Genomic DNA, 14,060 nt, shown 5'->3' on the forward strand with positions numbered 1-14,060 from the left:
CATACAGTCCCTGCTTGACCCCGCTGACTTCTCAACTGTTTCCAAAACTTCAAGAACACCTTCAAGGACTTCACTATGATAGTGATGAATTAGTGTCAGCAGAGCCGAGGCTGTGGGCCTGCCAATGAAGTCAAACATTCTACAGTGACGGCACCAACAAACTGGTCTCTCACTGGGAAAAAGGTGTTGTCAATAAACATTAGGCTGTGCTACTGGTCAATTTGTTACCACTACCAATATTTCAAGAGGGAAGGGGGCCTAACATCGCATCTTAACCTTGTGGACTGTGAATAGTTCTGATGTGCAGGTCCAAAGTCAATGACTGTTCAAATTGCATACATATCTTACTACATGCCAAACCATCATTATATCAGGGGTCAAAGCCAAAGCCTGAACTTTGTTGGGTCTAACCACTCTTTTACTGTGTTTGATACTGCCGGTCAAATTGCAAGTTGTTCACTAAGTTTGTACAAATTATAATGAAGCACTCACACATGTTCAAATGTAAATGCTGCATTAATGCTATCACAATACGTCTGCATAGCACCCAAGATGGATGTCTAAATAGATTAGTTCAGCACATAGTTCACAAGTATGTTTGCGTGATTGTGTCAGGACCCTCAGTTCTGGTCAACAGAATAAAAAAAACTGCTGGCACCCAGTAAATTTGTTTGCCTGCTAATAGCTGAATACCCTTCGAATGGTTGCACTGCATCAGATTTCAAGCAACATGTATATGTGAGAATATTTACACTGGTAACTGTAACATCCTGGCAATTTTACAAACAATATGTGTAACACCCAGCAAATGAAAGTGGGTATGAACAACCATGTCAATACATAATGTGTAACCCCATGGCTTTATCAAAACTTTGCTGCCGACATCCAAGTTCATTCTGCACCTACAGACTGTAACAATTTATGTTTCCGAGTGACATTGGTCAGAAACTGAACTTTACTGCTGACAGTTGTACTTACACTTTGTTTACACATTCAAAGACAACATCTAATGTAAATAGTACTACAAAATGTATTTCTGAGATTAGTACCACATGAATATCACTTCTATTATTTACAAATAAGTTATTTTAAATCACTACTAAATAAATTACAATTCTCATTCCTTACCATGATACACTGCAATAATCCATTAACTGCGCCCATACCATTTATAAATTTAATGGCACTGTTAACATTCACTATAGTGGTAGTGATTCTTAAGTTGCACATTATGGTTGTCATTTAAAAGAAGTGTATCAGAGCAGAATATACCCACTTTATGGCAACCACTTCATCTGGGTAATTGAGTTGTGCACTAAAAACGTTTTCTATGTTACTGAACATTTAATTTAAACTCTTGCCTCAATTCTGAGTAATTCAGTTTATTAAAAACCAAACTTTCAGTGTGAAATATGACATTTTGTACAGACCTCATGTCTATGTGAGGTTTAATACCAGGCTTATTTCAATGCGCTGTGTGAAATGCCATATGTAACACTGAAAGTTTACCAGTTTATTAGTAAATGGAATTACATTTCCAGCATATATTCACACACCACACTGAACTCAGAAATTAATGAAGCACTGCTAAGAAACACAAGTAAGCCACTTACCATTGGGCCTAACTCTGTTGGTACTTCACTTGTTTCATCTTTTTTTATCCACATAGTTGGCTCCTGGTCCATGGCTCCAGTTTTGCAGTCTGGAAAAACAGATAACAGTTTTACTCAATTTTCATTGTTACCATGTGGTATAGCTCAAAGGCAGTTAGTTGGTTGCATGTTCCATTGGTCAATCGCATGATACGGTAGCCATTATGTTGTGGAATGTGTTAAGTGCACAAGAAATGCACATATGAACAAAATTCAAGCTTTCGCAACCAACGGTTACTTCATCAGGAAAGAGGGAAGGAGAGGGAAAGATGAAAGGATGTGGGTTTTAAGGGAGAGGGTAAGGAGTCATTCCAATCCCGGGAGCGGAAAGACTTACCTTAGGGGGAAGAAAGGACAGGTATACGCGCGCACACACACGCACACATCCATCCGTACATACACAAGCAGACATGTCTGCTTGTATCTGTGTACGTACTGATGGGTATGCGTGTGTGTGCGCGCGAGTGTATACCTGTCCTTTTTCCCCCCTAAGGTAAGTCTTTCCGCTCCCGGGATTGGAATGACACCGTGCCCTCTTCCTTAAAACCCACATCCTTTCGTCTTTCCCTCTCCTCCCCTCTTTCCTGATGAAGCAACCGTTGGTTGCGAAAGCTTGAATTTTGTGTGTATGTTTGTGTGTCTATCAACATGCCAGCACTTTCGTTTGGTAAGTTACATCATCTTTCTATTGTATAGTAGGAGTTGTCAAGGAGATATGATTTCAATTTATTTTTGAAGCTATTACTGCTGTCAGACATTTTATTTCATCTGGTAATTTGTCGAAAATTATTATAGCAGCATATTTTACCCCTTTCTGTGCCAAAGATAGGTTGAGTAAAGGATAGTGAAAGTCTTCCTTTTTTCTGGTATTATAATCATGAATGTCGCTGTTGTTTTTAAACTGGTCCATGTTGTTGAGAACAAATTTCATTAGTGAGTAAATGTACTGTGAGGTTGTTATAAGAATTTCCAATCTTTTAAAAAGATGCCTACAAGATATGCGACTATGAACCCTACACATTATTCTAACCACTTTCTTTTGAGCAGTGAATACTTTTTGTCTAAATGTTGAGTTACCCCAAAATATTATTCCAAATGCCATCAGAGAGTGAAAGTATGCAAAAAATGTTAGCTTACTAAGTTCTATATCCTCAAAATTGGCAATTATTCTGATTGCAAAAGTTGCTGAACCTAGTCACTTTAGAAGATCCAAATTTGAATTTTCCAATTAAGATTCTCATCCATATGTACACCCAATAACTTAGTATGGTCTACCATGTCTATTGACTTCTATTGATGTGTTATATTTATTGAACGAACTGTACTTTTTGCAGCAGAAAATTGGATGTACTATGTTTTTACAAAGTTTAGAGCAAGCCCATGAGCAGAAAACCAATTAATGACTTTTCCAAAGATCTCATTTGTACCATTTTCAATTGGAGCTTCTTTTACTGGATTAATAATTATTCTTGTATCATCAGCAAACAGTGTCAGTTCAGCTTCCTGTTTCAGATAGGAAGGAAGGTCATTCACACATATCATGAACAGAAGAGGACCCTTGATTGAACCCTATGGACCACCTAATTTAATTTCATCCCAGTTAGATGAAGTGGCAAACTTATTTAAATCACTTGACCCATATAAGGAAACTTTTTGCTTCCTGTTCTGTAGGTATGACATAAACCACTCATATACTTTAGAATTGTAATTTCTGTAACAATGTCATGGTTCAGACAATCAAATGATTTGGACAAGTCACAGAAAATTCCTATTGGCAACATTTTACTATTTAACGACTATTATGTGGACAGTGAAACTATATATTGCTGTCTCAGTGGAACAGCATTTTTGAAACCTGAACTGTGACTTACTGAGTATCCCATGACTGTTAAGATGGCTAATCACTCAAGTACATTACTTTCTCGAAGATTTTTGAAAATGCTGTAAGAAAGGATACTGGCTGATGAATACTGACATCTGTGGTGTCCCTCTTTTTCTAGAGAGGCCTGAGACTTGCATATTTTAACCTATCTGGGAAAATACCTTGAGTTATTGATGCATTACATATGTGACTCAAAACATCAGCTGTAATTGCTCCACATTGTTTTAATATCTTATAAGAGATGTCCTCTACTAAAACCGAACATTTATTTTTCGAAGATTTAATAATTTTACTTATTTCACAAGAGGTTGTTAGGTGAAAATCTGATTAATTTTTTTTTTAAAACAGACTCTTCCATGTACTGCCTGGCTTTTTCTTTTGAACTGTTCAATTTTTTCTCCTACACTTAAGAAATGGTTGTTAAATACATTAACTATTCGTGCAATGTTGGTTAGGATGGTCTCTTTCTCTTTAATAGTAATACTACCTACCCCAGAGGTTATTTTTCCTGTCTCCCTTCTAACAACATTTCATATTGATTTGATTTTATTGCCCGAGTTGTTAATTTCTTGTCCAACACACATATTTCTTGATTTCCTTACAGCTTTTCTCAGTATGTTACAGTAATTTTATAGTGTGATACTACTTCTGGATCTTTACTAGTTCTTGCTGTCTTATACGGATTTCTTTTTATTTCTGAAGACACCTACAGTAATCCAAGGTTTCTTTGAAAAATGTGTGTTGTTCCATTTAGTAATTTTCTTTGGGAAACAATGTTCAAAAAGAGAGAAATTTATCAAGAAATATGTTGCATTTATCATTAGCATTTGGCTCATTATATACATCTCCCCAATTAACATTTCTTAAGCTTTCTCTGAAAGTGCTCTATAGATACCACATTGAGTGATCTCACACTTTTACTTAATGGTTTCCGAAATGTACACCCTCTTAGGTTTTATAAGTTAATCAGTTGTACATCATGGTCTGACAATTCATTTACCACAGGGAAAGCATGTGTGTGTTTTATATCCTCTTTCTGCACAAATACATTATCTATTAGCGTGCTACTGTCTTGAGCTATATGTGTAGGGAAATTGATCACTGATTCTAAATTATATGTTGTTAATAACACTTCTAGTTCACTTTTCCTATCAGAATTACTTAGAAAGTTTACATTGAAATCACCACAGATTAATAACTTCTTTTTGTCTGACAGACAGCATAACAGGGAGTCAAACTTTTTTATGAACCACTCCCAGTCTAATGGGAACCTCTACACTGTTGCTAACATCAATACTACATTATCTAGCTAACGTCCACATGCACAAATCTCAAAGTGCTGATCAACACAAAATTTGCTTACTACTACAGTTTTGCATTTATACCCTTGTTTTATGAAAATGGCAACACCTCCTTCATCCATCCTAGATCTACAAGTGTAAGATGCTAAATTATTTATCACACAAAAGCAGAGAATAAGTTGGCACAAGACCAAAGTAGTTTCGAAACCTGTAGCCAACTAATCCATAAATAAACACTAATGTAAACAAACTTTTAAACTTACTTCCTAAAGATTTAACTACTAAACTCTGTATGACCGACAAGTGTTTTTTCTCATCTACTGGGTGCAGTAAATGGGCAATTACACCGGAAACCGATTCAAAGCAGCTGAGGAAAAATGTGTTCAGTAATATAAGCTCATTTACATTTCTCAGGTCATTAAAATTGAGTACTCAATCACAAAATCACATGCAATAGAAACAGTATTGCCAGTTGCTACTGCTCCTTTGAAGCACTGGCTTATGGATACTGTCCTATTGTGACAATTACGGAAGATGTGTAGTTTTTGTGCATGAACTACCATCAGCATTATGAACAATCAATGCAGCGAATACATTGCAGTGAAATTACTGAATAACACCAAATATTTCATTCTATGCTTTGTTCCCTGTGTTACTTAATTTCAATCTGATAAGGAAATGATGAAAATCCAGTTGTACAGATTGTTTACCAATCAGTGAATATCCATTTGCAACACATGTTACTGTCTTCATCTGCATTCATTCATGGTTGAATACTCAATTTTGAGTAAGCATCACCACTCTGGAATCTTTCCCTGCTATTAAAGAAAACCATATACCTGTACTGTAGCCTGCACACTACAGTGTGTAAGTCCTTAGTCTTGATTACCATCAAAATTAAACATTGGTTGGTTTTTTCTTACAAAACTGTTTTACTGGAACGACTTCCTACAAACTGTAACTATGATGAATGGTCTATTGAGTTCTGATGACATGTAATGCTTCTTGTTAGAGAAATTACAGTTAATGAGTACCTCATTCTTTCGCCAGATCCTAAATAATTTTACAGTATTCTTATACAGAACTCCTTTAAAACCCACATACTAGAACAAACTTGTATTTACTAAACTATAAAAGAAAACTGACTAGAAGAATCAAAGCACAGTGGAGATTAACAAAATGCAATAGAATTAATACCTTCTACAGCATTCCTTTCATGCTAACACACCCAAACCATGAAATGATGTAATAACTGTGGGCAGTCGCAAAACTGCTTACGTTAGCCCTACAATCTGGAGCAGCTATATGCCTACTTCAGATCACAGCAAACTATCATCACAAACACTATTACTTCGAAGAAAGTCAACATTCCAAAGCTATCACAGTGAATGTGAACACTGTCCGTCTCTTCTCGTCAGTCACGAAGTAAATGACGGAGTTTCTTGCACAGACAAACTGCTTCTGATAGCAAGTCACAATCCCAACTGTTTCTTTTACTAACATACACGTGGCAATTTGCTCGAAAACAGTAAGCACTTGACAGCACGCTATGAAGTCCCGTCGTAGCTCTTTTTCGTAATGGGTGAACTGTACAGACACAAAGTACACTAAACTACTTGTTTAAGCACTACTTACCTACCTCTTTCAATTCGAAGGCTGATACACTCATAAAACATAACCCAGGTATTTTGTTATGGTGAACTTAACCTAAAAAAAATTACGACATTCGCACGCCGTTACAAACTGACACCACGCACACTGCAGGTGATACTTCTACTGAATAGAATCTCATCCTTGTGTACCCATTAAAAATTTAAAATAAAGACAACACCCACACAAATAGCTACCATTGTGTCATCAGAAATTATTCGCGATCTATTACACTAATCAAACTCAGCTGTTGTTATAACAGAAATGAAGTACCGTGTTAATTTACTTCTGAAACGACTTTCTTTCTTCCATTTGTTCTTGTTTGCAATTTATAGACGCTTATACACTACCTGCAGAATGTAACAAACAAATTTCCGCTAAACTACGAGATTCTAACTGATTAAACTCACGAGTCACGAACCATCAAAACCAAAAAACGTAGCAACACAAAGAACTCTGCTGTGTGCTGTGAGATAGACACAATGGAAAAACTGGAAAGATAAAATTCGAAATCAGATACCATAGGATATTCTATCTCTCTGGTAAATCCTTATCGTCAAATTAGCACAACAACTAGATAACTTAAATTAGGTGTTATTGAAGGATATGCGTTTGAATATCTTAGGGTCTTTAATTGTAACACTTGTGACCAAAAAATGAAAACGAATTTACTACGTTGGGATTAAGATATCTTTAAAATACTGGTAGTTGCGTCGTAAAGTGAATATCTACATGCATATACTCAGTGTTCTCAAAATTATTGTCGCTCTTCGTTAAAGAAAATGAAACTGTGTTACCTTTCTAATAAGCATCGACAGAAAGTAATTTCTGAAATATAGATTCAGATTCCTTTCACAAAATTTAGGCATATTTTGCCATTTAACAAAAATTTTGTTTACATTTCATATTTGTTAAATGATAGCTCGAAGAAGATGTTAAAACAGCGTCTATTCATTAATTAATTAGTATGAAAACCCAAAACTAGAGAGTTATAACATCAGCTACATCTTTACAGGCTTACTTAATTTCTTTTTCTTAGCAGGGCAATAGGTTTCCTCCTTCTGTAATGTTTGAAAAAGTGCACATGTTCAAGCTCAGTGCAAAATACCTACCACTAAGCTACTCATATTAGGCTCAATATAGTTTACAAATAGAATGAATTTTCATCTTTTGAGAGATGCATGTGCCAATTATGCTCCAAATCAAAGAAAATGGTAGTGTCCACTAATTTAGTGATAAAACTTACCTGCTGATACAAGACACAAGAAAATAAAAATCACTGTTTTTAATTGAAATATGTTTTTTTTTTTTTTTTTTTTTCCACGACTGCTGTAGCAACAGACAAGCAAATACATATTAATTAAAAACACTGGGTATAAGTGCACTTACAAAGGCAGCTGCCAAATGCAAATGTGGAAGAACATTCTGAATTTTCTATGGCCCCTAAATAAAGTTAGCTGGTATTTTATTCTGTTAGGTTACAATTTAATCACATTGTTGCAGTTTTTGGCAACATCGGAAATAAGACATGCAAGTAGATTACTGCAATGTCAAACGTATATCTCAGGTTACAGTACACATCAGTTTTTTATTTCAGTCATACTTTCGTCTTGAGCTTCATTGGCTTTGTTAACTCACAACTAAACTGTCACATCCCAATCATTCAAGCCTGTGGCTACTAGTACTCTGTAGATCAGTCTGTCAGCACACCTACATTTACTTCCATTCACATTTGTTGGCCTCACCAACACGCAGTCAAGTGGTCAAAGTACAGCCCTAGCCTAGGCCTCAGGCTTCATTACAGGTCAATGCGTGAGTATATCTAGTTTTTTTCATTCATCAAACAAGTATGAAAATCAGTAATCAACCCTAAAAATGATCATAACCAGACACGTAAAAGTTATTCTGGCACTCTGCATATTAAAAACAATGTAATCAATTCATACCATTTATTGAAAGGAATCGTTAGGTTCAGTGATTCTTATAGGCTTTCATATACTGCCATCCAATTGCCTATTACCAGCATCAATGAATTTCCATCAGCACACTGTGCAAGAGCCACTACCTCCGTAAGTGTATTCGAGCTGAATTCTGTAATGAAATATTAATCTTAATCATCTGTTACACATCAAGTGCATGTTAGGTAATGGTAAGAAATGATTAAACTCACCAGACTGTTATTACACGTAATTTACTTATTTTTACCACATGTCATTATCCATACTTGTAGAAATTTTAACCATAATGAACATCAAACATTTAAAAATGCTAAACAAAAGCCGAAATTTATTCAAGACCAGCAGATATCCACCCATTATTAACTTGTACAGACGACTGCTGATAGTTTGCTTGACACACGACAGTGCTGTAATGTGCCTGCCAAAGACTACTTTTCAACCTCGAGACACATCTAGTCCCACAAGACTGCTCCGGACCCCCCTTCTGCAGCAGAGCAGACCTTAAAAAAGTATGGAAATTTGTGGCAAACTTGACGACTTATGCTTATGCAAACAGTTGTCAGGGACTGTGTAGCATTAAGGGTGTCCTGTGTAGAGGATGTTGGCGTAGGTGTTGTTGCCATCTGTTGTTCGATGAAATTGCTCATCGCTTTTTGTGACGAACTAGATTGGTGCTAAGGCGATAGCTGGTCGCTGGGTAACAAGTAAGCTGTTTTTACCTTTTCGAGTGATGGTGTTTTTGGGTCTTCGTTGTATACTGTATGCAGTTTATACAGAGAACAAGATCACCACTTTTCCTTTTACAAGGGCTAAGGAAACCTTTCTCTGGCATGGTTCTGGCTGTTACAACTATTAGCCAATTTGCCACACATGTAAGACAAGTTAAAGTTGCTTACAACATAGTGAAAAACTTTTTCGAAGCTCAACGAAATTTTCTATGCCACAGATTGCCCAAATTCGCGTCAAAACAAGCAGCCAACATGCCGACAGAGGAGCTTACGTGAGTGGAGACATGGGAATTCAGCTCAAAAAAACTTCATTTAAGGAGGTTAAAAACTTCACTGTGATGCAGTGTCTGCCAACTACTCTCACACATCATCACTCCTGCTGCTGTTTTTCACAAACAAGTGTTCATCTTGGTGCACAAAAACACTCACCCTGGAGTTAATACTACAATTAAACTTGTCAAGGACAGATACATTTGGGCAACAACTAGGAAAGGCTGTTGATTATGGACTAGAGCATGTGCTGCACTTCAGGCAGCAAAAGCAACTACTTTGTACATTGACCACAAGGTCATTTTTTTGAATCAATACAGCGTTTTTCCCATGTATATATTGCCTTCAGCAGAAGGGTTCTTATAAGTCCTCATGGCAACTGAGAGAAACAGCTGTTGGGCTGATAGAACTTCAATTATGTACATTTCTGTGGAAAAACTAGCCAAGACGTTTCTTACAACATGACCAATTTGATTTGACTGTCTGATACACATCACAATGGACCAGAGACAACAGATCAAGTCACCATTATACCATGAAGTGACTAAGTTGGGTGGTTTCCAACACCATCATCCTACTTGTTGCAAAAAATCTCGTAGAACACTATAACACAGACTATATTTCCTTTAAGTATTCTCTGATCAGGTAAAAACGTATGTCAATATCAGCTTGCTGCCTCAAGATCTGGAGTTGTAAATATCAGGTTTATGCTACGTATCACTTTATAAATTCGGTAATATAGCTGATTTTATTACGATGACCATCTCTCGCTGTGTAGGTGGGAGACTGAAATTCTGTTAAAAGATCTCCTGCAACCAGAAAAACGCCTAATTACCACTTCTACTCTCGAATCACATCTGTGGTAATCTCGCCTTCGCTTCCACACTCCCAGCAGCACGTCATTGATATCAAATTGACTGACTCATTAATTAAATTGATTATGAGAGTCCCTTGGCATGGTAAATAATTTTTTTCCTGCAGTCAGATGTCCGCAGCTCGTGGTCTCGCGGTAGCGTTCTCGCTTCCCGAGCACGGGGTCCCGGGTTCGATTCCCGGCGGGGTCAGGGATTTTCTCTGCCTCGTGATGACTGGGTGTGTGTGTTGTCCTTAGGTTAGTTAGGTTTAAGTAGTTCTAAGTTCTAGGGGACTGATGACCATAGCAGTTAAGTCCCATAGTGCTCAGAGCCATTTGAGCCTGCAGTCAGATTACAGTCATTAGGTAACCATTACAGATGCTCCTGTGACGTCTCTGGAGGTTCTCCACGGGCTCGGTAGTCACTTCGTCTGATACCAAAATGGACGCTGACCGTCGTAAAATAGCTGAAGATATCGAATGCTAACTGTGTTCTGTCTCTCGGTTGCCTTGTCATACTGGTGGAAGTAAGTCGCTGAGTATTCTGGTATACCACTCCCAAACCAAACCTGCTGAGACCTGTCGTTCTATGGGAGCAGTAGGATGTTTCACTCTCCTCTCCATCCCCACGTCACATTGGCCCACATCCCCACCCTGTCGCTGGATCGCATGTGAACAGCTGCCAATGCCACCACCACATCGCGAACCTCCGTTATTGCATCAGGGCTCTACCCCTCCCATCCAGCAACACATCACTCGCCGTGCCAGACAGCTGTTCATGATTCCACACTCGCAAAAGTTGTCTTATCTTTCTCATAAGGAGTGGGCACTTAAATGTCGCTGGGTAAATACCATGATGCTGAAAAATATGCTCCCCCTCATCCCTTCTGCAAACCAAAACATTCTGAGACTGAGATATGTTTTCGAAATATACCTGAAAGGCTGACCCTGTGAGCAATTCTGCTTACTGACCGCAACTGTTAAGAACCAACATTTGAAGGTGACTGTAGAAGGATTATTTCCACATCATATGGGTTTTTCCGTACTATTGATCAATGGAACACGTAACTAACTGACTAACTAACCGCCAATATACATTTTGCGTACGGACCACAAAGATATGATAGCTAAAATTAGCCCTCGGACGGAGGCATGTGGACCATCTTTTTCTGCCTCGCTCTGTTTGTGTGTGAACAGGAAAGGAAAAGACTATCTGCAGTACAGAGTACCCACAGCAACTCACTGTACAATGGCTAGTGAGGTATGCATATAGATATAGATGTAAATTTAATATACCTATTAAGATGTCAGTTCATCCATTTATAGACTCACAAAACTCAAGGAAGAATCTTGTCTCTTATTTATAGAAAAAACAAAGACAGAACTTCTGTTGCTGATTGTCTCTCTGAAGAAACGCTCATATTAGCCCCTAATTCTCTCATTGTAGTCACTTCTCAAGATGTATGTGAGAGGATGTAATATGTTTTGTCATCTTACCTGGTGTATTTTTAAGAATGCTTCAGTCTTTGATAAAAGGATTTCAATACACCTGATTTCGAAATAAGGTGCCCTTTGCCAGTTACAGACCCCTGTTGCTTATCTCGTATTCTCATCACATTCCAACAGCTCAATTCTATTAGTTAGAAGGCCATTTAGTCATCCACCCATCACTAACTAAGCAGAGAGCTATCACAACGAGAAAAATTGCACACTAATGTACAGGAGGGAATTCACAACCAAGCAGAGTATGCATGGACTTCACAAAAAAATTCAGAAGCGTAACACTTAAAGTTCGTCGACACTGAATGACAGTCCATAAAAATTCCCCTGCACATGTCCTAATTCCTTCATTGTATTTCTGTGATTACTAAATCAGAAATACAACAGTGTAATGGTGTCCGAGTCTTTGTTGATGGCATAGTGTATCCCTCTCTCTCCCTCTCTCTCTCTCTCTCTCTCTCTTTCTCTTCTTGTTATTTTTGTAACATCCAATGGAGCAAACCTACAAACTATAAAAACTTCATGAATGTCACCTGGTAGAGAATTAAATAACATTTTACTGCATCTCTCTCTCTGTCCTGATGTATCAAAAACCAATACTAGATGGTCGACCATATATAGTGATCGCATTAAATATGTATGTATTGGTCCACTGGAGCAGGTGACTTGTGATTGAGGTCGCTCCCACAGATCTCAGTAAAGTTTTGTCGCCTGTAATGGAGGACGATCATGTCCCACAAACTATCAATCACAAAGAGATGATTCTTGTGTTATTGTTTCACAAGCAGTTTGATACTCTGTATTTTTCTGTAAGACATTCAGGTAGTGTATGACTACAGCTATGTACACAGCCATACATTTAATTTTTCTACCGTGACTTCGAGGTCTGTGTCAGATTTGATCAAACATTAATATGTTTTGATCCATTGGCTCTTACACTAAAACCTGGACATCACATGATGCAAATTATGCTGCTCCCACAACACATGGAGTGGTTGAAATAAGAGACAGAGGTGGTTTTCCTTATTGACAAAATATGAAAGATACTACAACATATGGAAACTGGAAGAGTTTGCAGCGTTGTGCAACGTTTCAAAACATCTGTCTAAAGGTGACGACCTCTGCATTTAATCCCATCTTCTACAGTGATTGGGCAACAGATGTCTCAGTGTTCTGTTTTCAAGGAGACACAGTGCATTGATTCCTCATTTTTGTGGATCATATTGCACCTATGTATCATATTCGTATGATCGCCGTTTCGGTGTTCTTGGTGGCAGTCATCCTGAGCTCTAAATGTTTGGTCACTGCAGCTTTCATTTTAATGACTTACAATGCATATCCACATGTAGAACAAGGAGTTTCTGCATGACTTAAACCCATAGATCATGGACGGTATGTGCCATCAGTTGGGCTGTGGGCTGGGCTGTTTGGGGAAGGAGACCAGACAGTGAGGTCATCAGTTTCATCAGATTAGGGAAGGACGGGGAAGGAAGTCGGCCGTGACCTTTCAAAGGAACCATCCCGGAATTTGCCTGGAGTGATTTAGGGAAATCACAGAAAACCTAAATCAGGATGGCCGGACGCGGGATTGAACTGTCATCCTCCCGAATGCGAGTCCAGTGTGCTAGCCACTGCACCACCTCTCTCGGTCTGCCATCAGTTGTCAATCTCACTGTTGGAGGAATGGAATGATTTTCATAGACCTAGGCGAGCATGTAATTACCCTCATTGCTCTACATTTTTGTCGTATTCCCAGCCATTTTGCGTATTCTCTATCAGTTTTGGAACTGTACCACGTTTCCCGTAATTTCAACGCATTTTATTCAGCTACTTAAGGTCCAAACCACCATCCTCAACGAGTTGTCAAGTCAACAAAATGTCTCATCAAGTCACTGTCGCGATGCTGCCTTCCAATAACACTGCAGCATGGTTCTCAATTTCTGAATTTCTGTATCATTGCAATCTCACCCCCCCCCCCTCCTTCACAGTGAGGGCCACATCTATGTGGACATATCATGAACTGTGTTACATGTTACACTACCTGTATCACATGACACAAGTACTGTTTCTTAGTGTAGGAAATAGCCATCAGCAAAGATAAGGTGCGAAAACTTAGTTACTTAGCTGAAACACTTGATAAATTCGATAAGACTTAATTACGATTTGCCATCTTCCCCTATGTGGATGGGAGTCACGAAGTATTCTCGCGTTTATAGTATAAAATCAGAGATTGAAAGAGCTCCCTGCATTGTCTTTGACCAACCCT

General features: G+C 38.1%; 1 protein-coding gene across 7 annotated transcripts in view; it reads right to left on the bottom strand.

Moving 5' to 3' along the window:
• The window catches only part of LOC126213228 (zinc finger protein 99-like), a 112,472-nt gene extending 105,552 nt beyond the window's left edge, over positions 1-6,920 (bottom strand). For 2 of the 7 annotated variants that reach the window (XM_049940877.1, XM_049940872.1), the window contains exons 1-2: positions 6,475-6,752; positions 1,614-1,702 (exon numbers count right to left, since the gene is read on the bottom strand). In XM_049940877.1, the coding sequence (XP_049796834.1) occupies positions 1,614-1,702; positions 6,475-6,511 (126 nt within the window). In that variant the 5' untranslated portion in view covers positions 6,512-6,752. The other 5 variants (XM_049940875.1, XM_049940874.1, XM_049940873.1 and 2 more) reach the window with 5 other exon arrangements.
• Positions 6,921-14,060: the final 7,140 nt, after the last annotated feature.

Source organism: Schistocerca nitens, chromosome 11, assembly GCF_023898315.1.
Source record: "Schistocerca nitens isolate TAMUIC-IGC-003100 chromosome 11, iqSchNite1.1, whole genome shotgun sequence".
Lineage (NCBI taxonomy): Eukaryota > Metazoa > Arthropoda > Insecta > Orthoptera > Acrididae > Schistocerca > Schistocerca nitens.